This window comes from Pogona vitticeps, chromosome 3 (assembly GCF_051106095.1).
Source record: "Pogona vitticeps strain Pit_001003342236 chromosome 3, PviZW2.1, whole genome shotgun sequence".
NCBI classification, from domain to species: Eukaryota; Metazoa; Chordata; class Lepidosauria; order Squamata; family Agamidae; genus Pogona; species Pogona vitticeps.
The window spans coordinates 99216314-99238923 of NC_135785.1; the positions used below are offsets into that span (position 1 = coordinate 99216314).

The following is a 22610-nucleotide window of genomic DNA, read 5'->3' on the forward strand; positions in this document are numbered from 1 at the left end:
AAGATTTCCAGTGTAATCTTTTTTTCAGTCTTCGTGTGCTATTTTAAGGATTATGAGATATAAGAGTACAGAAGTATGTTCTGAAAGAATGAATATTTATGCTTTCTGATGTAATGAAGTTATAGTTTGTATTCTAATAAATATTGTCCATTTTTATTTCATTGAAGCTGTGCATTCTTATGGGACCTTATCTGTAATTTTCATAACAGAGTTCAAACAATTTAAACAGACAGCCTTTAGCTGTAGGTACAGTTGCTAGTTTCTTGTGTTGGACATGGTGACTCGAAGTCAGCTTTTCCCAACCAGCTTCCCTCCATGGGCTGCGACTCCACTCATCTCCAGCTGGTATGACAGTAGCTGGCATTGGTCAGGGATATAGTTGAACTCATTTATAGAGTACCAGGTGAGCAAAAGGCTGCTGTGAACAAATTTAAAGTTAGCAATTTAATTTGCAATTTAAAAATTCATACATATACACATGAAAAACAAAGTATATTGTATCCTATTTTTATCACCAGTAAGTCTGAATATAAGTGCCATATGTGCCCAGCTCATTTCATCCAGAATGAAAAGCATATGTTTTTCCTAAAGCAAATGGGGAGACGTAGACATGGTTGACAACAGGTGCACGAGTTCTGGCTGCTTTCTTTTTGTCCAAAAAGATATCACATATTGAAAAGTGGCTTTGAATGTAGTTTTAAACTGTAAATGTTCAAATGTTCTTAGTTGAAGTGTGTTGCTATGAGCTGTGAAAGAGATCTAACAAATGTTTTCTTGACCCAATAGGTTTTGGAAGGAAAGCCTATCTATGTGGATTGCTATGGGAACTTAGCCCCTTTGACAAAAGGAGGGCAACAGCTTGTATTTAATTTCTATGCTTTCAAAGAAAATAGACTGCCGTTTTCTATAAAGGTAAAAAGGAAAGCTACCAGAGCAGTAACACTGTAATAATGTTGCACACACACACACACACACACACACACACACACACACACACACACACACACACACACACACACACTTTCAGTCTCTTTCTCTCTTGTCTGAGGTATTTGTAAAAGATAAACCATCTGCTACAGTTGTTAGAAAGACTGTTTCACTACTTGCCATAAACTTCCATATGTTTATTATTATTATTATTATTAGTAGTAATAATAATAATAATAATAATAATTTATTGTCATTGTAAGTATATACACATACAACGAAATTCACAGACACCCAGAGACCAGACACATGCAGGTTTTTTTTTTTTAGAAATGGCAGGCTGGATCTTTCTTAGGGTAGATGCAACTTAATTGCCCTGCATGGGTTTCTCTTAATATTACTGTTTGGTTATTGTGAGTTGTGATTTTGTTAGGAATTTAATTCTTTTTGTAAATAATCCCCCAAACTGTTGGGAGTAAGATGTAAAATTTCTGAACATTTCCCTTTTTTTCTGGGGAAAAAGGTTTTCTCAATTTTTTCCCAGAAATTTCAGTTTTTTTCCAGGAAAAAGTTTTTTTCCACTATTTCTTCCCAGAAAAAAAAGTGATATTTCTTTTGGAAATTTTACATCTCTAATTCATGCATGTGAGCAGCGTTTTCAGCAAACTAAGAGTAATATGCACCTGCCCTTATGAAAACAAATAAACCAAAGTAACCTGATTCATACGATGCATTTCCCAGTGCCTGTGTTACGGCTTCACACTAGCTTGCACAGTTGCCCTGCTGATTTTCTTTTCACATCCAAGTTCTGCAATTGAGGTGTTAGTTTGCCATGTATAACCTTAAATGCTGTTAATAAGAAGTACAAAAGTCATCTGCCCAGGTGCTTTTCTGGCTAGCCTTACCTGTATAGGTCAGGCAGGCAGTAACTTGGAATAGGGCCTTCTTTGTCCCACCCAAACTGTGGGACATGCTTGTGAGAAAATCTTGTTTTGTATTCTTTCTCCTTTGCCACTCAAATGACAAATGAAAACAATACAGTTTTGGTATTTGAATTATTTGTGCATTTACTTACCCTTTTTTGACAGCTGGCTTTATCTGACTAACTGGTTTTATAGGATTTTATTATGCGTACTTTACTGTTAAAATTATTTAAATCATCTTACAGGTATTTAATGAAGGAAAGGTGCATTGTAAGTGTTTTAAGTAAATGAACACAGTGTCAAATGATAAGTTTCACCTGTTTTATGAAATTTCTCTTATTGAAGTTATTGTATAATTTAGACATCTTGTGATTGTTCTGTCTAGCTCTGTGTTTGTGGCACTCTGTGATGGGAATTCTGTGGCTTAACCCATGGGGAAGAGTTACGTACGTATATAGGCTGATGGATAAGAGTAAAGGTCTGGGGATCTTTTTTTTTTTTAGTGCAGAGCATTTCATCAGTGATCTGTGCCTGCTCTAAGGAACCAATTCCTTTTGCTTCCCTCTTTTTTACTTCTTAAATTAGAGGCAGCAACAAATGTAGTTAAATTAAAGCCCAAATAACTTTAAACATTTCAAACCATGATGTGGACATTTTGCTTATTTGTAGATTAGAGATACCAGCCAAGAACCTTGTGGTCGCTTATCATTTCTTAAAGAACCAAAGACTACAAAGGGTTTGCCACAGACAGCTGTTTGCAACTTGAATATTACTCTTCCAGCACACAAAAAGGTACAGTCACTGAGATCCATTCAGTATCTTTCAATTAACCTTTTGTTTTTCTTTTTGGCTGGTTATAGTGAAACACTAGTAATGGGAATGATGAATGCCTTGCAATGTCATTAAGCCTGCTTTATGTCTTAATTGTTTTCATGTATGCTGAAAGCGTTTTAAAGTTTCTTGTTAGTATTGTATTTAGTTTTATATTATTTTTATGACAAAATCCGGTTTACAGTTCATGCTTCTGCTTATAGTTCATAGATGTTATGCTTTTTAGTAATGTCATGTGTTGATTTGCATTCAGTGTAAAGTTTTGTTTGTTAATTCTTTTTTTTGTTGACATTTTGGGTTTGCTTTGCCTTTTATAAATTAGCTTGCATTTTTGTGCTCCCTTACTTGGTCCTTTTTCATATCCTGATATTCTTTTCCCTGCTGTCCATTATAATATTCCTTGTCTCTGCAATGCATCTTGGGACCAAAAGGAAACTGAGTCAGATCAAGATGATGAGGTAATATAAAAACTATTTATTTTATTTTATTTTATTTTAATATAATGAGAATTTGTACCCATTAAATGGCATAGTATCACAGAAATACGATTATTAAACTTCCAAATTGTTATGTCTTTTCATTATAACGTTTATTAAAAGTCTAGGACTCAGGTGATCAAGGTTGTGCTTGGAACACTATGGCCATAGTGGTCCTCTTTTACGGGTGCAGTGTGTATGGCTGCCCATGTATGAGGGGATGCTGTTCCCCTCAACCCCCCCACCCCACACATTGTATCCAGGGTACACAAAAATATGCCTAGCCATTTCCATCAGAGGAAAACCTTGCACTCCTCATATGCAAGTCTCAGTATTCAGGCTTTCTGCTCTTTTCAGGAGAAGGTTGCCCACCACAAGTTTAGAATGAAACAGGCTACTAATTGTACTAGCATTTAGTCATTGTCTTGTGACTCTTCATCTTATTGTCTGGATTAATTGAATCAGACAAACAAGCATATATATACAGTAGTCATCTCTCTTACATGAGTAAATAAGTCTTACATGAGTATTACCAGCCTTTATATGATGACAGCCTTAGAACACAGTGCTAATCCCATAAAGGTACATAGAAGCCTACATTGTACTGAATCGTATTGTTGGTCCATCTAATCCAGTAGTCAGCCCTGAGGGGCAGCAGCTTTGCAGGATTTCAGGCTCGAATTCTTCCCTGACAGATACTAGAGAGTGAACCTGGAACCTTTTGCATGCCTTTTAGATGGTCTGCTATTGAGCCGCAGCATTTACCCCAAGCATCAGATAGCTAATTGCCACACATTTAAAAAGGCACTCTGATTTTTCTGAATTCTCTTTAAATTGTGGTTTTTATTTATTTCCAAATTCAGTCTCCATCTTAAAAATACCCAACAAGCTAATTTTTATAAGCATTAGCAAACAAAGATCCAAGATTTATATACATTTTTACAGTTAGCAGTGGTATCCTGCATTCTGATCTGCATACCTGCATTTATTCATTAAAAAAAAAAGATCCCCTTTCATGCCTTTCCCCCCTGTCCTTTATGTACTCACTTGAAGGTGGGTTTATGTTTTGTTTATGTGCTTTCATGACAAATTAATTTGAGAAAAGTACTTGATTGGCCTAAGTTCCAGTGTTATTTGTGTTCCATGTGTAACTGTAGCCCTGTGTGTGAGCACTCCCATGTGGAGGCAAAAATATTTATTATAATGAGCATGATGAGATGCAGTGGAAATGGGGAACTTATAAGAAAATATTGCAATATAAAAACTAAAGCTTAGCCATACCTGGTAGAGTTCTACATATTGTCCCAGTCAATAAGGCCATTTTGGGGGTTACATTTTACAAACACTCATCTTAATATTGATATGTTAAAAATATGTGCCGATGTTACCTAATAATGGCTGTTAGACAGACTGTCATTTCATAGTCTAGCTCAAATGCTCCTTCCATGCAGCATTCTACCTGAGGTGATTTTGACAGTAGATCTAGAATTCATGGTGTCTCCCTTATTCTGTTCCTCTCTCTTCAGTGTCTTCACCACATGTAGGATAAGTGGCACACCTTGGAGATCCTAAGGTTGTTTGTGCATGGGTTATCTCTGTTTTTGTAAATCAGAGCACTGCAGAGGTTAGACTAGACCTCATATCAAAATAGATACTGGTTTCTCCAGGTTCAAGATTAACGTCTATCTATGATGATGAGGTGAAGGAGCCTAAAACTGTGTGCCTCAGTTTCAGTCCTAGAGTCATTAGATTAAGCCTGAAGACACCTATGTGGCCATTTTCTTTCTTCAAAATATTTTTTCAGTGACAAAGAGATCTTCATAACCATTCTTCAGTGACACCATACATAAACCTGTGGCAATAAAACATAACCATATGGCCTGGTTATGTTCTGGATGTTTGAGAACAGATTCAGAGAGGATGGGATAGCTTTAAAAATGGAAGTATGTGTGGATACAGATGATTAAGCCGAGCCTTTGCAGAGAGAGAAAAAAATGTACCTGGAATTGTGACAAACATGCACGTAACACTATCATGACTTGGCATGGCCAGAGAACAAACTCAAATTCTGCTTGTAGAAGCACAGGTGGGCCTTTGGCTGGTTAATATGTTTCCTAATAATCTCCTTTGTGGGGCAGAGCATTGGCTAAAATACTGCTCTGAGGAAGACAAACATAGGAACCAAGCCAAACCAAGTGTCCATTTCCTTCCTAGTTCTCCACGTTTATTCACAGGTGTATTTAATTAATAGGAGTGTTTCCCACGATGCATTTAGTTCCCTAAAACAGAGGTGGGTGATTTCAAGTGAGGCTGAGGGCTATTTTTCAGATTTCCCAACAGCCCAAGTGCCACTCCTCCAAGGGGTGGGGCCAAAAGGGCAAATTTGCTTTTCAAAAAAAATGAAAGCAATTGTTATATACTGTAATGGTTGCTGCAGTGCGTTTCTGTTAAAAATGGTATACAAATATGTTAGAAAGGAAAGAGATCTGCTTAAGATGGTAAATGTCTTTTCAGTGTACCAAAAATCAATATGTTTTGTTGCAGACAGAGAAAGTGGACCGGCGACAGAACTTTGTATCCCTTGCTTTACGTAAGCGCTACAGCTATCTCACTGAGCCTGGAATGAGTGAGTTCCTTAACAAACATACTAATATTGTGAACTGATCTTCCACAAAAAGAGACATTTTTTCTATAAATGTTTTATTCTGGTATCATTTGAAACGGATTGATTTCACAGGCAAAATATTTCCAAATATTTGAGAGCCCAGACAGTTTGGGAAAGTCAAGCTTAGAAGGCCACGTGTTTTCTGTTGAAATATTCAGAGGTTTTAAAAAATCAATTTATGTAGAATAAATATTTCCATAGCAAAATGAGATGGGCTGTTCTCTTATATTTTAAAGAAATAAGGTGGTCAGTTTGTGCAATGATTCACAATACCATTTTGAGTGGAATTTTTTTCAGGTGCCATTTTATTACTAATGTTACATACACACAAAGTAACAAATAGTGTAAGAAGTCATCTACTACAGTGGTCCCCAACCTTGGGCCTCCAGATGTTCTTGGACTTCAACTCCCAGATATCCTGGCCAGAGGAGGTGGTGAAGGCTTCTGGGAGTTGTAGTCCAAGAACATCTGGAGCCCAAGGTTGGGGACCGCTGATCTACTACACAAGGCAGCCGCTTTCTGGAGCTTTGCAAAGAGTTGTATAGCTACAGATTGCTTTTAAAATGTAACCTTCCAAGTACTGTCTAGCTTGGCTAGCTGTCAGCTTGCTTTCAGCATGAACATTCCTTGAAATGCATTATGAGAGGCATAGTTAGCAGTACTGTAGCGTGTAGCATCTGTCGACCGCTGCTATAGGACAGCCAGCCCATCACTCTTCACTGATCCCTCTGTTTTGCCAACCTTGCTATGCAGTTTGATAGCCACTGGTTTAGCTACCAGCAGTCACTGGAAGACAATACATATTTTTCTATATTTCCCACAGTGACTCGGAGCACCTGATGCAGCATCTTTTTACTCTACTCGGAATTAATAAATAGCATTTTGCCTTTCAGGTATAGGCTGAAATCCTGTTGCTTCATGTAGTACGTTGCAGGTAGAGTAGGCCCATTTAAATCAATGGAACTTAAGGATGAGTTGATTCATCAAATCTCCACTGATTCATTGAGCCTATACTGGTGCGATTTATTGTGCTAATCAATGGGATTTCAGCCTATAAAGTGTCAGTAGTTGCTTATTGTTCTTTAATACTGAGCTGCATTAATGATTTATCTAAAACCGTAGTTCCCATCCTTGGGTTCCCAGATGTTCTTGGCCTAAAACGTCCAGAAGCCACTAGTTGTGTTTACCAGGATTGCTGGGAGTTGTAGTCCAAGAACATCAGGGGATCCAAAGTTGGAAACCACTGATCTAAAATAAAAACAAAAGTAGTAAATGTAACGATGAAGAACAATAAAGCTTAAATCTAAAGTAAAAAAAGATAAGGGCAACAAAAAGTGGGAAAAAAATGAATGTTAAAAAATAACATTACTCTATATTCTTCAGAAGCCACCTCTTACAGTTGCTTTAAATATGAACATGCCTGTCTTTGAATTGCTATGAACACTGCCCTCAAGAAGTACCAAGACACTGCGCCTTGTAGAAAAAGTGTACTCTTCTTTTTAAATGCCTCCTGTGGGGGGAAAAAAGATTGAATATTTGTGTATTTTGCATCATACACCATACAAACTATTTTATTTGTTGTGCTTGTTTTGACATGGTAAACTGTGCATGAGCAAAATTTTAGTTGCTTTGCTTGCTCACGTTTTTTCATTAATTGTATTTCCCATTTTTTTATGTATGACAAGTGCTTCTTAAAGCCATTTCATGTGAAGCTTTTTTATTTTAAGTTTTACCAGTAAAAGGAATACCGCATGGAAAAAGCAAACAAATGCAAAGTGAGGTTGTCTTTTAATTCTTGAATCAGAAAAAGTTCTTGCTCTTATTGGCTTTGTGAGCGTGAAGCATTTGCGAAAAATGCATGGGAGAGAGAGATTTAATATTCCCGTTGCTTCACAGTTTGCGCATCAATTGCCTGTCACTTTGAAGGTATTTTGGGTTCTGCATGAAGTAGTTTGGAGTGGTTTTTCAAAGCAAATTTTAGCTGCTCAGTGTCATTTGCACAAGTTTATACTGTTCTGTATTAACACCACTGTCATACAATAACTATACAATGTGTTAATGTAACTACTAAGATATAATGACAGAGCTTTCCCAAAGGACATTTTTGATATTTGTAGAAAGCAAACTGGAGCTGAGATATTTAATATTTCAAATTTAATACATCAGAAAGTCAATAGGAAGTAAGAGAAGAATTTTTGGCTGTGGCTACTCTTAATTTGGACCATCATGGACTCCTTCTTGTTCTTTTCTGTTTTTCCATTGTTTGCGGACTTAATTGCCTTGTGCTTTTCTGTCTATCATTTCATGTTATGTTTATTTGTATGATTGTTTGTTCTTAATTTTGGATCATCCATATTATGTGGCTCATTCCTATTCTTTCCTTCCTGTTTAGCTGTTGATTTGACCTACTTCATTCTAATTCATACAAACAGTTGTACTTGCTTTTTTGTAATATTACAACGTTTTACTGACCAATTTTCTTCTCTGGTCTCTCTGTTTTTCAATCATTTTTGTTGATTTTTACGTTAATTTTTTTTAATTTTCTTTTTGTTTAACAATTTAAGAAACAGTTGAACGAAGTGCAGGAGCAACAAGATCTCTACCTACTACCTATTCATACAAGCCATTCTTTTCAGCAAGACCCTATCAGTCATGGACAACAGCACCAATTACTGTGCCTGGGCAGACCAAATCAGGCTTCACATCCCTATCAAGCTCTTCCTCTAACACTCCAACTGCTTCCCCATTAAAATCAATATGGTCTGTTTCTTCTGCTTCACCAATCAAATCCACAATAGGAGCCTCCACTACATCTTCCGTTAAATCTGTTAGTGATATAGCTTCTCCAATTAGATCATTTCGGACAATCTCCTCGCCAATAAAAACTGTGGTTTCACAGTCTCCATATAATATCCAAGTCTCTACTGGTTCTTTCGTCAGACCTCCCACAGTAACAGAAGCCACTAGTTTGAAAGGGCTGGCACCCACTTCAGCATTCCCTTCTCGGACATCTCCAGTGACTACAGCTGGGTCTCTTTTGGAGAGATCATCCATTACCATGACGCCTCCGGCATCTCCCAAATCGAACATTAACATGTATTCTTCAAGTTTGCCATTTAAGTCAATCATCACATCAGCATCACCGCTTTTATCTTCACCTTTAAAATCAGTGGTGTCTCCTGCTAAGTCAGCAGTTGATGCTGTTTCATCATCTAAAGTCACGATGGCTTCATCCCTCACATCCCCTGTGAAACACACAGTTGGGCATACAGAGGTAGCCATGGTTAATGGATCCCTATCACCTTTGAAATATCCATCCCCTGCCACTTTAATCAATGGATCCAAAGCAGCAGCCACATTTCAAGACAAGATAACTGCAGCAGCCAGTTCTGCAAGTTGTGCTATTAATGCAGCCGCTGATGCTGTTGAGAAAATGTTTCCAGCTGCTACTACAATGCCATTCTCTCCACTCAGGTCGCATGTGTCTTCAACTCCATCAGGCTTTCAGTCAATAAGAACTCCTTCTACAGGTGTACTGTACACATCTCTTGGGTCAATATCAGCAACTACCTCGTCAGTAACATCATCGACAATCACAGTGCCAGTATATTCTGTAGTCAATGTTTTGTCTGAACCAGCATTAAAGAAGCTCCCAGAATCATCTTCCTTTACAAAATCGGCAGCTGCGTTACTATCACCTTCTAAAACATTGACTACAGAGACACGCACACAGCCTCACTTTAATCGAACCTCATCTCCTATAAAATCATCCTTGTTTTTAGCACCCTCTGCTCTTAAGTTATCTACACCCTCTTCTTTATCTTCTAGTCAGGAGATATTAAAAGATGTGGCTGATATGAAGGAGGACCTAATAAGAATGACAGCAATATTGCAGACAGATGTAATGGAGGACAAGGAATTCCAGCCAGAGCTAACAAAAGAGGGTAGAATAGATGATGAAGAACCTTTTAAAATTGTTGAGAAAGTAAAAGAGGACCTAGTAAAAGTTAGTGAGATACTGAAAAAAGATGTGTGTTTAGAAAATAAAGCATCAGCCAAGGTATCCAAAAGTGATAAAGGACGCTCCTCTGAGGATGAATGGGTAGAGTTCAGTGCAGAGGAGATTGATGAAGCAAGACGACAAGGCCTGGCTTATCCTCCTATATCTATTCCGGAAAAGGTGCAAATTAAAGCAAAGGCTGTTTCTGAAAAGGATTATAACTTGTCTAAAGTAATTGATTATTTGACGAACGACATTGGTAGTAGTTCACTGGCAAGTTTAAAGTACAAATTTGAAGAAGGAAAAAAAGAAGGTGAAGAAAGACAAAAAAGAGTTCTAAAGCCAGCTATTGCATTGCAAGAACATAAACTTAAAATGCCTCCAGCCTCCATGAGGCCTTCCACTTCAGAAAAAGAGCTGTGTAAAATTGCAGATTCCTTTTTTGGAACTGATACTATTTTGGAATCTCCAGATGACTTTTCCCAGCATGACCAAGACAAAAGTCCTTTATCTGACAGTGGATTTGAAACGAGGAGTGAGAAAACACCTTCTGCCCCACAAAGTGCAGAAAGCACAGGGCCCAAACCACTATTCCATGATGTACCCATTCCTCCTGTCATTACAGAGACAAGAACTGAGGTGGTTCATGTGATCCGCAGCTATGAACCCTCACCAGAAGAGGCTCCTGAACCATCAGCCGAAGAAACACCATCAATTAAAACTGCGCCTGCTTTAATGGAGATGGAACCTCGATCAAATGGAGGATCTATCAAAGAAAAAGTGAAAGCCTTTCAAATGAAAGCCAGTAGTGAAGATGATGATCACAAGTGTGTTCTTAGTAAAGGTGTCCGTGTGAAAGAAGAAACTCACATAACAACAACTACCCGAATGGTTTACCATAAGCCTCCATGCACTGAGAATTCTTCAGAAAGGATTGAGGAAACAATGTCTGTTCATGACATAATGAAAGCATTTCAGTCAGGACGTGATCCTTCCAAAGAGCTGGCAGGTCTGTTTGAACATAAGTCTTCGGTAACACCAGATGCTAGCAAGTCCACTGAAATTTCACCGCAACATACAGAGAAGGACAGCAAAATGAAACCCAAACTGGAGCGTATAATAGAGGTCCATATCGAAAAAGGTAATGAGGCTGAGCCTACTGAAGTCATTATTAGAGAAACAAAAAAGCATCCAGAGAAAGAAATGTATGTTTATCAGAAAGACTTGGCTCGAGGTGATCTGGAAAAACATGATGCTGTTCCTTGTTCTGATGAACAAGGTCCACAAGAAGAAGAAGAGCTCACAGCTGAAGAGTCACTTCCATCTTACCTGGAGTCTTCTAGAGTAAACACTCCTGTGTCTCAGGAAGAAGACAGTCGCCCTAGTTCTGCCCAACTTATGTCTGATGACTCGTACAAAACACTGAAGCTTTTGAGTCAACATTCTGTAGAGTACCATGACGATGAGTTGTCAGAACTAAGAGGGGAGTCTTACAGGTTTGCTGAGAAAATGCTTCTCTCAGAAAAGCTAGATGTGTCTCACTCTGATACTGAGGAGTCAGTTACTGAACATGTTCAACCCCTTAGCTCAGATTCACAGGGGCCTGATAAATGGTGCAGAAACAAAATAGCCACAGCCCCCCCAAAAGAAATCCTCACCACAATCTCTAAAGATATATCAGAAAATGGTGTAGGTAGAATGTCTAAAGATGATCTTTGTGATAAAGTGACAGTGTTACATTATACCGGAGATGTTAGTAACCCAAAACACGCAATGTGGATGCGCTTTACTGAGAACAGATTAGACAGAGGTAGAGAAAAGTTGATGTATGAAGACAGGGTGGACAGGACTGTTAAGGAGGCAGAAGAAAAGCTGACAGAAGTATCACAGTTCTTCCGCGACAAAACAGAAAAACTGAATGATGAGCTGCAGTCTCCAGAGAAAAAACAACAGAAAAGAAATGGGAAAGAGGCTCACTCTGCCCACAGTCCAACCAGCAGCAGCCCTGAAAAGGTGGCCGTTTCTGATAGACAGAGTTCAAAGGATGATTGGACTAGAGGAGGACCCTATAGCCATGATGGAAAAGGCTTCCCAAAAACTGATGAAAGAAAAGCTGCCAGTTTGCCTAGTAGCCCTGAGAGAAGGGCTCTAATGCAGCAGAGTGAGGATGGTAAGCAGCTGATGGAACACAAAGGCATTGCTCAGAAGAGTCGGACACCAGAGATGCCAGCAACTGGATTTCAGCTGAAGCAATCCAAACTCAGCTCTATAAGGTTGAAGTTTGAGCAGAGCATAGGCTCAAAGAGTAAAGAGCCCCTTCAAGAGGATAAAAAGCAAGACCTTCAGTCTAAGATCCCAGTGAAGAAGCTACAGGACAGCAGGCTCCCAGTCTATCAGTTTTATGCACGAGAAAAGCATGCAAAGGATGTAGACATTGCAGATGGGACTGTGACATTGCAGAGGGAATCTTCAGCTAGCAGATTAAAAGAGGGCACCCAGGGTAAAGCCAAAGTGACTGAAGATGGCATTTCTTCAGATGTCCTCAAACTCCAAAGTGAAATGCCAAGTAAGAATGTTCCAGAATCTTTTGCGGAGCAGAAGGTGAAAAGTCTGGCATACAGCACAAGCTCCGATACAGAACTAGCCAAGGGGCACTGGGATAAAAAGATATATAGAACTTGGGAAAGCCCTGGGACATCTGCCCATAAAACACAGAAAGAAAAGCTTTCCCATGTGCTTGTTCAGGATATAGTGAAAGAAAATCATATTGACCACTCTGAGACGAAAGATATGAGCAAGGACAGAGAATTTATCACTTTGACAGAGCATGAACACAGAGTATCAACAAATGGATCCTGTTCAAAGGAGGTGAAGGAAGTGATTGTAAAGTCTCCATCCAAAAAAGTCCTTTACAGAGAATATGTTGTCAGAGATGGGGAATTCCCTAGTGAAGTGGTGGATAGAACATCAAAGAAAAAAGAATCATTGGCTACATCCCACATTCCAGTCAGAATTTCAGAAGAAAAAAGGATGTTATCAGCTAGTGTCCTCGATGGAGTGCACGAACAACTCAAAGTTGGAGTACATGAACTGTCAGCTAAAGCCTCACATGCCAGTATGGATAAGGAAAGACCCGAGAGACACTTTGAATATACAGAGCATGACAAAAATAAGTATTCAGAATTTTGTGTGGCTAGCAGCAGGCAACATCATTCCATCAAACTAAGTCCTCCTGTGGAGGATACAGACCTGTCCCCTAGCAAATCACCTGATTCTTTGGAAGTTAGCCCAGGAAAGGAGTCTCCCTCAAGGGACTCTGACTCCATTCATGGTGATCATTTGGTGAAATCTGCCCCTTTGGCAACATCAGAGGGAACAAAAGATATAAAAACTTTACCTGTTTATGTCAGTTTTGTTCAAGTAGGGAGACAGTATGAAAGGGAGGTGCAGCAAGGAAATATTAAAAAAATTGTAAGTCAGGAAAGTAAGACAGTACAAGAGACAAGGGGGGGCTTTTATGCTCCAAGGCAGCAGAAGCAGCTTCCTTCTCCTCAAGGTAGTCCAGAAGATGACACATTAGAGCAAGTGTCCTTTATAGATAGCTCAGGGAAAAGCCCATTAACACCTGAGACACCTAGCTCAGAGGAAGTGAGTTATGAGTTTACATCTAAAACGCCTGATTCACTAATAGCTTATATACCAGGCAAACCCAGTCCCATTCCTGAGGTTTCTGAGGAGTCAGAGGAGGAAGCAGAGGCTAAATCGGCTTCTATAAAACAGGTCACTGTTGAATTACCAAAAATTGAGAAAGTGTTGCCCAGTAATTTAGACAGAGATGCTAATAAAAGGCCAAAAGGGAACAGGGTTGCCTACATTGAGTTCCCTCCTCCTCCTCCATTAGATGCTGATCAGACAGAATCAGAAAAGCATCACCATTCTTCTGAGAGTGAAATGGAGATGATAGAAGTAAACCTACAGGATGAACATGACAAATGTCAACTGGCTGAACCAGTCATAAGAGTGCAGCCACCTTCCCCTGTGCCACCAGGAGAAGATGTCAGTGACTCTAGTGATGATGAATCCCTTTATCAACCCATTCCAATTAAAAAATATATGTTTAAACTGAATGATATTGAAGATGATCAGAAACAAGCCTCCAAGCATAAATCATCTGAAAAGAAGGAGACTGGGAAATCTAATGAATTTGATCTTGGCCTGGATTCTCCTCAGAATGGGAACAATGATCAGTCTATTACAGAGTGTTCCATAGCAACCACTGCGGAATTTTCCCATGATACAGATGCCACTGAAATTGATTCCCTTGATGGATATGATCTACAAGATGAAGATGATGGGCTGACAGAGAGTGACTCCAAACTTGCTGGTCCAGCAGTAGAAATCAAAAAGGACATATGGGCTACAGAAGGCATTTTGAAGCAGACTGATCGATGCTTTAGCCAAAGCAAGCTGGAAGTGATTGAGGAGGAAGAGAAAGTCAACACTGAAGAAAGCAAGCCATTATCAAAATGTCCTTCTTCTGAAAAAAGTGTTGATAAGACTGAACAAAAGTCAGGGGCACAGTTCTTTACTCTGGAAGGCAGGCATCCTGACAGGACTGTGTTTCCGGATACATATTTCAGTTACAAAGTAGATGAAGAGTTTGCAACCCCTTTTAAGACAGTAGCTACCAAAAGCCTAGATTTTGACCCTTGGCCCAATAGTCGTGGTGACGATGAAGTATTTGAGTCCAAATCCAGGGAAGATGAGGCTAAGCCTTTTGGCCTTGCAGTAGAAGACAGATCTCAAGCAACAACCCCAGATACGACTCCAGCCAGAACTCCAACTGATGAAAGTACACCAACTAGTGAGCCCAACCCCTTCCCATTTCATGAAGGGAAGATGTTTGAGATGACTCGCAGTGGCGCAATTGACATGAGCAAGAGGGATTTTGTTGAAGAAAGACTCCAATTTTTTCAGATTGGTGAGCATGCTTCTGAAGGGAAGTCAGGGGACAAGGGGGAAGGGGATAAAAGTAAAGTCACTGCCATCACACAACCACAGTCAGGGGACAAAACTGTAGAAAAAGCCATAGAGAGAGAAATAGAAACACCAACTGTTGAACCTAAGCTCATCGTCCAGGCCAGTGGAGATTGTTTGGACACAACGTCGGGTAGTAACTCACTGGAGAAGTCATCACCCAATGTTAATGCTTCTAAAGTTGACCCCAAATTGCGTGCACCTATTAAAATGGGGATTTCTGCTTCTACCATGACCCTGAAGAAAGAGGTTTCTGGAGAAATGACAGATAAGCTAGAGGCTGTGACACCAGATGCTCAGGGTTTAGAATATAAAATCATAGAGGAGGTGGCAAGTGCAGCTGTACTTAGCCAGTCATGTGGTAGGGAAGCAGACAAGCATGATTTCCAAAAAGATAATTTTAATAACAACAACAATTTGGATCCATCCACTATACCTACCAATAGTGTAACCTGTAAAGTAGTGCTAAATGAACCTCTTGAGCCTAAGTGTCCATCACAGAAAGATAACCAAATGAAAAAAGCCACTTCAGAAAAAGGTGCAACACAAGGACACTGTAAGCAAAAAATACATGGAGAACAGCAGAAGTCATCAGAGCCTGTAGGGAATAGAGCAAGATCAAAACTTCCCATAAAGGCTACCTCCGCAAAAGATGCCATTCCATATTGCAATAGTCAAGCCTGCAGAGTGAGTAAAGTCAGACAGGATAATAAAGTTGACCCAAAAAAGCAGTGCAGCTCTTCTTCACATATAGAAGTAAGGTCTAAGATTCCTGTAAAAAATCCACAAAGACATAATGTAACTATAGCTAGAAAAACCTCAGCAGCTCAAAATCAAGAGCAGCTAGAGAGAAGCAAATCAAAACCGCCTCCTTCTAAATTACCATTAAAGGTAAGATCTACCACCATAACAGCAGCAACATCTTCATCAACAACAACAACAATAACAATGGTTAAAGTAAAGCAAAGTCAGCTTAGGGAGGTATGTAAACATTCTATTGAATATTTTAAGGGAATTAGTGGCGAGGCTTTAAAGCTCGTGGATCGCCTGTCCGATGAAGAGAAAAAGATGCAGGCTGAGCTGTCCGATGACGACGACGATGAAGAAGATAGTACATCGCGAAACACATCCGTATCCGAAGCCACTCAAGTTTTCCAGCCTTCCATTACAACGAAGCCCGCTAGAGATATGAGAACAGAGGCAGCATCTTTAAAATCAAAGATTGAAAAATCCGACAGTGAGAGGAGGAGGAGTAAGAGAAGGACTGGTGAGAATGGAGGGAGTCAGGTTTCTGGAGCTCTCGTGGCTCACCTCGTGGAGATCAAGCCTAGTTTGTAAAACTTTCAACTTGTTGATCCTAGTGCATGAACTGTTGTGATTGCCTGTGAAGTGACTTACTGTAGTTCTCATTCTGTCATTGTCATCTGTATGTGCTGTCCTTTATACTCTTCTTTCTTCCTTTCAAGTGAATTCTAGACAGCTAGTGAAGCATGCTAAAGACATTCATGTAATAATTTGGAATATTTTATTTTCTGACAGCCAAAAAAATCATTTTGTAAAAATAGGAAAAAAAACACATTTTTTTTAAGGACTGGTGGATCATTTTTGTTGTTGTTGTTGATTTTGTTTTTCTTTCCACCAGGACTTAAATCACTGTTGGACAGTTTATTACATAGATTGTCAGCATGTTTGGTTTCATTTACACAATTAACATCATGCAGTTTGACACTTGGCCTTATCAAAGTGAATTTTTTCAAGTTTAAGGCAATATATATTTTTATATTTTAGGTTCTTAGGGCACTCAGTCATTTTAATAGTTGATCTGAGCACTAGTTAACATAGCACAATGTATCAAAATACTGTTAGTCAGTGCTAAGGATTATTTCACACCATCCTTTTAATCAAAAATTATGAACTGCAGGTCCACAGAGTCCATGTGAACGGACAGATATAAGGATGGCAATTGTGGCCGATCACCTGGGACTTAGCTGGACAGGTAAGTTATTATGATAGAGTGATGATATAAAAATGAGCAAACTCTTTTGACATATGTAGAGCTTACTCTGTTTGTATATGTGTGTGTATGCAAAGTAGTATTTAGTCTTCAGAGCATCTTGTAGGTTTAGGAAAACGTTTTACAGTAGTTTTACTGTAATCTCTTGCACACTCACTGACTGCCCTGCTCGTCCATTGTTCATAAGGTGAACAATTTAATGTCACTGTCTTCTAGACAGAAAACCCTCAGTTGTTGACTCTTTGCATAAGACAGTTGCTTTTCTAGTGGAGTAATCTGGTAGCAATTATGAGAACATCAGTTATGGGCCACATGGATGAAAGCCATATTTAATCCTACTAGCATTATCAGGTTAGCTAGCTAACCTACTGGGGCTATTAATGACTGGACCTTTGGCAGTTGTTAATTCATTGGCTCACTGTAAGTTGGAACCAATTTGATGACATATGACCACAACAGAGCTTCTAGAACAGAAGGAAAGCTATATTACTTCTTGGCCTCTCTTTTGGGGCATACTATATTTATATATGCTATTTGGAAAATTGGCCAAGGAAGGTTGCTGCCTAAAGTTCAACATATTATGCCTGGGAATTCTCAGATGCCAAGGTGAAATAATTTTTGTTGTCTCGAAGACGTTTCCTGTTTTGGGACTGCATGGGACATACCAGGCTGATAAGGGCTAGGTGACTCTTGGATCAAACGTGACTGTACTATTTATTCCATGACATACAGTATATGTCTCTTGCCTGTGAGATTTGTTGAACAGATTGTTGAAAATGAGACCAATTATTTTATGTCTCTTGCTCCCCTGTCCTGTTGTAGAACTGGCAAGAGAGCTGAATTTTTCTGTTGATGAAATTAATCAAATTAGGGTGGAAAACCCAAACTCCTTGATTGCTCAGAGCTTCATGTTGTTAAAGAAATGGGTGACCAGAGATGGGAAAAATGCTACAAGTAAGTTTGAGACTTATCATTGTTTGGAAATATATTTATATGTTGTGGAATTCAATCCCACCACTTGATGGTCTGTAGCTTCCAGCAAAGACTTGCATGTGAATGAACTGTCAAAGGTCAAACCCTGTGCATAGAATTTGCATACCACCGATTCTCAACCCAAACATTCAGTAATGAGTCATCCAGTTTGATATAATCAGAGGATAAAGAATCAAATGAGGTTTGTGCGTATATGAACTGAAGCTCTCCAGGCAGGATTATAACAACTAGATTAATCTTCTTTTCACTGATAGAAAGCAAAAAAGTTGGACTAGTTTTGTTAATTTTCTATAATACTTTCTTTTTTCTATCATATGATCCAGCGGATGTACATATACTCACACACTCTCCTGCCTTTAAATACTTCTTCAAGCATTCTTTTTAGAATGATAAATTTTAAGTAACACCCTGTGTTGTTTCTATATAACAGACATTTTTGTCATGCTTCAGGTGTAATTTTCCAATCTGGCACCCTCCTTTGTTTACAATTCCGATTCCTTCTTAAGGCTTACAAGATTGTTACTTCTAAAGGGCCATCTGTATTTTAACTAAATCTAAATGCCACTCTTAATCAGTGGTTATTAGCCACTACTGCCAAGTTCTTTCCTATTTTCAAAGATCCTTGGAGTCAAAGACTCATAATTCTGATGGAAGAACACTGTGTTCCAATTTGAACAAAACCAGATAATGTAGACCGCTTCAGACAAAAAGGCTTTAAACCGTGCGTCCAAGCCATGCTTAAGCTTTACCAGATTCATAACCAGGATACATGAAAGTAGAGAACTGCCTTTTATCAAATCAGTCCATTGGTCTGAATAGCCAAGTATTGTCTGTATTGACTAGCAGTGGCTCCAGGGTTTTACCTAGCACTATCTGGAGATGCTGAATGTACATAATGATACATTATACATAGGATATATAAAACATGGATGTTCTGCATAGTAGTATGGTAGCTCTTCAGCAGTTACCAAGATCTTGTGCTCTGTGTCCTTGCTATCTGGGCATCACACATGAATAAAATATAGAGGGCAGAGCAATCTCTGCAACCTTGGAGAAAAAGCATTATTGAGAAGGCATTTTTTGGTCAATAAAATTCTTCCATTTCTGCAGCAGGCTTACAGGTTCAAAAACACTGAGAGTTTGGACAAGGATCTAATTCACTTTTGCTGAAACAGTTATAGTAGGACTGTGGTATTTGCGAGGGATTGAATCTGATCCCCTCTGTGAATTCCAAAAACAGCAGAATGATCGAACACTATACATTGCATGATCTCTGGCTCTCTCTAGTGGCCAGTTTTGGTAAATATGCCCCAGATATGTATTTCTGAAGGGTTTTTATTTAGTATTTTCAGGCAATGAATAAATTATTCAGGAGTGACTGATTCCACAAATAGAGGGTCATACTATACAAAGTTCTGTGATGACGCACTTTAAATATATTGTGTTCTTGCTCTCACAGCTGATGCCTTAACCTCTGTATTGACAAAAATCAATCGGATCGACATTGTGACTTTGTTGGAAGGACCAATATTTGATTATGGAAACATTTCAGGCACCAGAAGCTTTGCAGATGAAAATAATGTTTTCCATGATCCTGTTGATGGTAACTGAGTTTGTTTCATTTTCATTTTCTTTCTTTTTTCCTACATTAATGAGATATGAAAAATGTCTTTTGAACATACAGTGAGACAATTTATATTCTTTATAAGTTAAAATGTGTGTCAGGGTTTTGCAGTCTAAAATTTGTGTTGTACCAGTCCCTTGTATTTAATTACAACTAAGTATTGCTTTACGTTCTAAACTTTCCCTACAGAGATAGTGACAGTTAAATAGTCCAGATAATACATTGGATTTTCAAAGGAAATGTTCTTGATATCACATAGTAAATGCATTTGTTCTACAGATGGATACATAAATGAAATGCTACTCATAATTTTTGCCTCACATTGTAAAAATTAATTCTGATCTTTAAGATATGTTGATATGCTACTTTCCAACTACTGCACGGTGGTTTGTTTGGGTTTTTTTTAGTAATCTGTATTGTTCTAAACCCTATGAATGATGTTTTAATAAGACTATTTTATGTGTCTATATGTATATCTATATATAAATGAAATGTTTAACCTATTGGCTGCCTTTTGCTGCAAGGATTTTCTGGCTGTGCGCAGAGTATGAGCTTAATTCATCTCCAAGCAGCAATTCTGGTCATTGAATCATCACATTGCCAAAGTAAACTTCTGTGAACATTTTAAGAAATTTTCTCTTGAAATGTTGCTTGTGCAGTTCAGTCATGAGACAAAGAGAATGTGCTTCTCTTGCGTTGCTTTCTGTCCTCCCTCTCCTCTGAATCTTCCTCAAGCTTCCTGTCCTCACCAACACCAGACTATTTAAACTTCTCTCAGTTGATTCAGAAATAAATTAGTGTCCATTATTCTCCAGGCAGCACAGTTTAATAGCACTGAACTCTTCCCCGCCCCCCTCAACTTCCTCAAGCTGGTCAACCGAATATTAACACATGGGAATACAATTTATAATATACTTGTCATTTCATGTGTCTAATTGTCATTTCATTGTCTAATTGTCAAAGCAGAGATGGTCAACTTCCTTATTCCTGAGAGCCTCTCTATTCATCACCTACTAGGGAGTATTGGAAATAGTTTTCACAGAAGCATTCTAACTCTGTCATGTATGGTCAAGCTTTGCAACGAAGCTAGCGTGACCTTGCTGTCAGGATTTCATGCATGCAGAGCTTTCATGCTTGGGTGGCATGAGATCACCAATTAATTCCAGTGCAGAAGAAACAGCACGCTGCTTCCTGAAAGATCCTCTCAGGAGGCAAGTCAACAGATATAGTTTGCCTTTCCAGCCGGTCTGTGGCATTGCACTGCATTAACATTTACTGCGGTCAAAACATTTTCTACAGTTGTGTAATTCAAATTTGGTAGGCCAATGATCAGTTGCCTCATAACTCCATCTGGCCTTCAGGTCTCCAGTTGGCCATCTCTGCCCTTAAAGATTGTTGTCCTTTCACTTTCATGGCTTATCTTTTCTTTTCTCTCTTTATTCGATCAGTGGTTCTGATTGTACCCATGTCACCAAGATCGCCTCAGTCTCCAAAATCACCAAGATCTCCTTACTCATCTCCATCCTCTCCTCTTTATAGCTTTACTGTTCCTGAAATTTATATCTAGATCCCCCCACTCTGTAGTTTGCCAGATATACCCTTTTTATGTTAGATTTTGCCTGTACTGTGTTCGAGAATGTGCACTCCTTTAGAGTCGTTTCCAGTTTTACTGCATACTTAAGGTCCAATGACTAAATTGAAGTATATGTAGAGTATACATCACATTACTAATGGTGCATGGCAAGTAGATATATTTTTAAAAAATGTTTTTAAAAGCTGTGTTTACATGTAAGCCCATTTTAAGAGGCTTTTAGGAAAATCTGGCTATCTTGCAGTTGAATTTTATTCTTTACATTTATACCCAGAAATAATTATTTAAATGGCATATATTTTGTTTTGCCACAAAATACATTACTGATATGAACAGGCAGACAGCAAGAATCCAGATTCAGGACAAATTGGTATTGGGAACAGAAAATTCTGTGGTCATGAAATCATTTAAATGACTGGAAAATCAGTAACTGAAAACTTTCAGCAATGTGTGCAGTTGGTTGTTTCCTTCTAAAACGTTCACAAGCAGTAGCTGTGCTATTGTAACAATTTCATTGACTTTTCTTTCAGAACATTCTTTGAGGTTTTTGTTCATTATCACATTCCTAAATTGCTTTTACCATTGCAGACATTTTCCATATTTATATAACTGGCCATTCTGCATGCTTGCTGATATATGTTGCTCCATACGTCATGGCAATCAGTCCAAATGTACTGTCTTCCTTAGGTTATCCCACCGTTCAAGTGGAACTGGAAACTCCCACTGGGTTGCGCTACGTGCCACCCACCCATTCCCATCAAGATGATTTCTTTAGTGATTTCTCTAGTATAGAGTCACCCCTTAGAACTCCCAGTAGACTGAGTGATGTGCTAGTAACTTCACAGGGAAACATAGATGATACAGCAGCAGGACCTCCAGTGGTGACTGAAGAAGACACTACACTGGAAGACAGCAAATATGATTTCTCAGTGCCTAGAGAAGGAACATCTAAGCATGCAGGCCAGATCCAGTTGGAGGAAACGGACCTTGCCAATTACCCTCGATATCTCGGTAATTATGGTGAGGTAGCAAAGCAAACGCAAAGCGAAGAGACTAGTCCGGCCATATCGAATCCTGAACAGCGTGAAAGAGAAAAGTCTGGTACTGATGAGGAGATGACGGAAGAGAAGCTTAAGTCTCTGTTTGAAGACATTCACCTTGATGAAATAGTTGAGTCTGAGGAGATGACAGAAGAAAAGGTCTTGTCTATTCTTAAATATGTGAAGCAGGCAGAACAGGAACTGTCTTCAATTACAGGTTGGCAGAATGAGGCCTCTAGCGTCAACGTAGAATCGCCAACACCAGGACGCAGAATAAGTGGTGAATTGCTGGATCGGCTAGATGACAGGTATGGAGATGCTCAGTCACACAGTTTCGGCCTAACTAAATTATTATATTAATTGATTAAGTCCTTTCAACCCAACCAGTTATTTGCACATAGGATATATAAACATAACATGTACATATCCAAGCATCACAATGATAACTGATTCTTAATTTATCCACAGTTCTTTATAGGCCTCTTTTCA

At 38.9% G+C, this 22610-nt stretch overlaps 1 protein-coding gene across 50 annotated transcripts in view; it reads left to right on the forward strand.

Annotated features, from left to right (window-relative positions):
• ANK3 (ankyrin 3) overlaps window positions 1-22610 on the forward strand; it is a 543412-nt gene that overhangs the window by 503760 nt on the left and 17042 nt on the right. For 28 of the 50 annotated variants that reach the window (XM_078390918.1, XM_078390937.1, XM_078390935.1 and 25 more), the window contains 9 exons: window positions 787-912; window positions 2520-2642; window positions 3113-3139; window positions 5702-5783; window positions 8387-10963; window positions 16781-16855; window positions 17696-17827; window positions 19326-19469; window positions 21769-22429. In XM_078390918.1, coding sequence (XP_078247044.1) covers window positions 787-912; window positions 2520-2642; window positions 3113-3139; window positions 5702-5783; window positions 8387-10963; window positions 16781-16855; window positions 17696-17827; window positions 19326-19469; window positions 21769-22429 — 3947 coding nt within the window. Of the gene's footprint in view, window positions 1-786; window positions 913-2519; window positions 2643-3112; window positions 3140-5701; window positions 5784-8386; window positions 16127-16780; window positions 16856-17695; window positions 17828-19325; window positions 19470-21768; window positions 22430-22610 lie in introns of all 50 variants that reach the window. The other 22 variants (XM_072995141.2, XM_072995142.2, XM_072995140.2 and 19 more) reach the window with 6 other exon arrangements.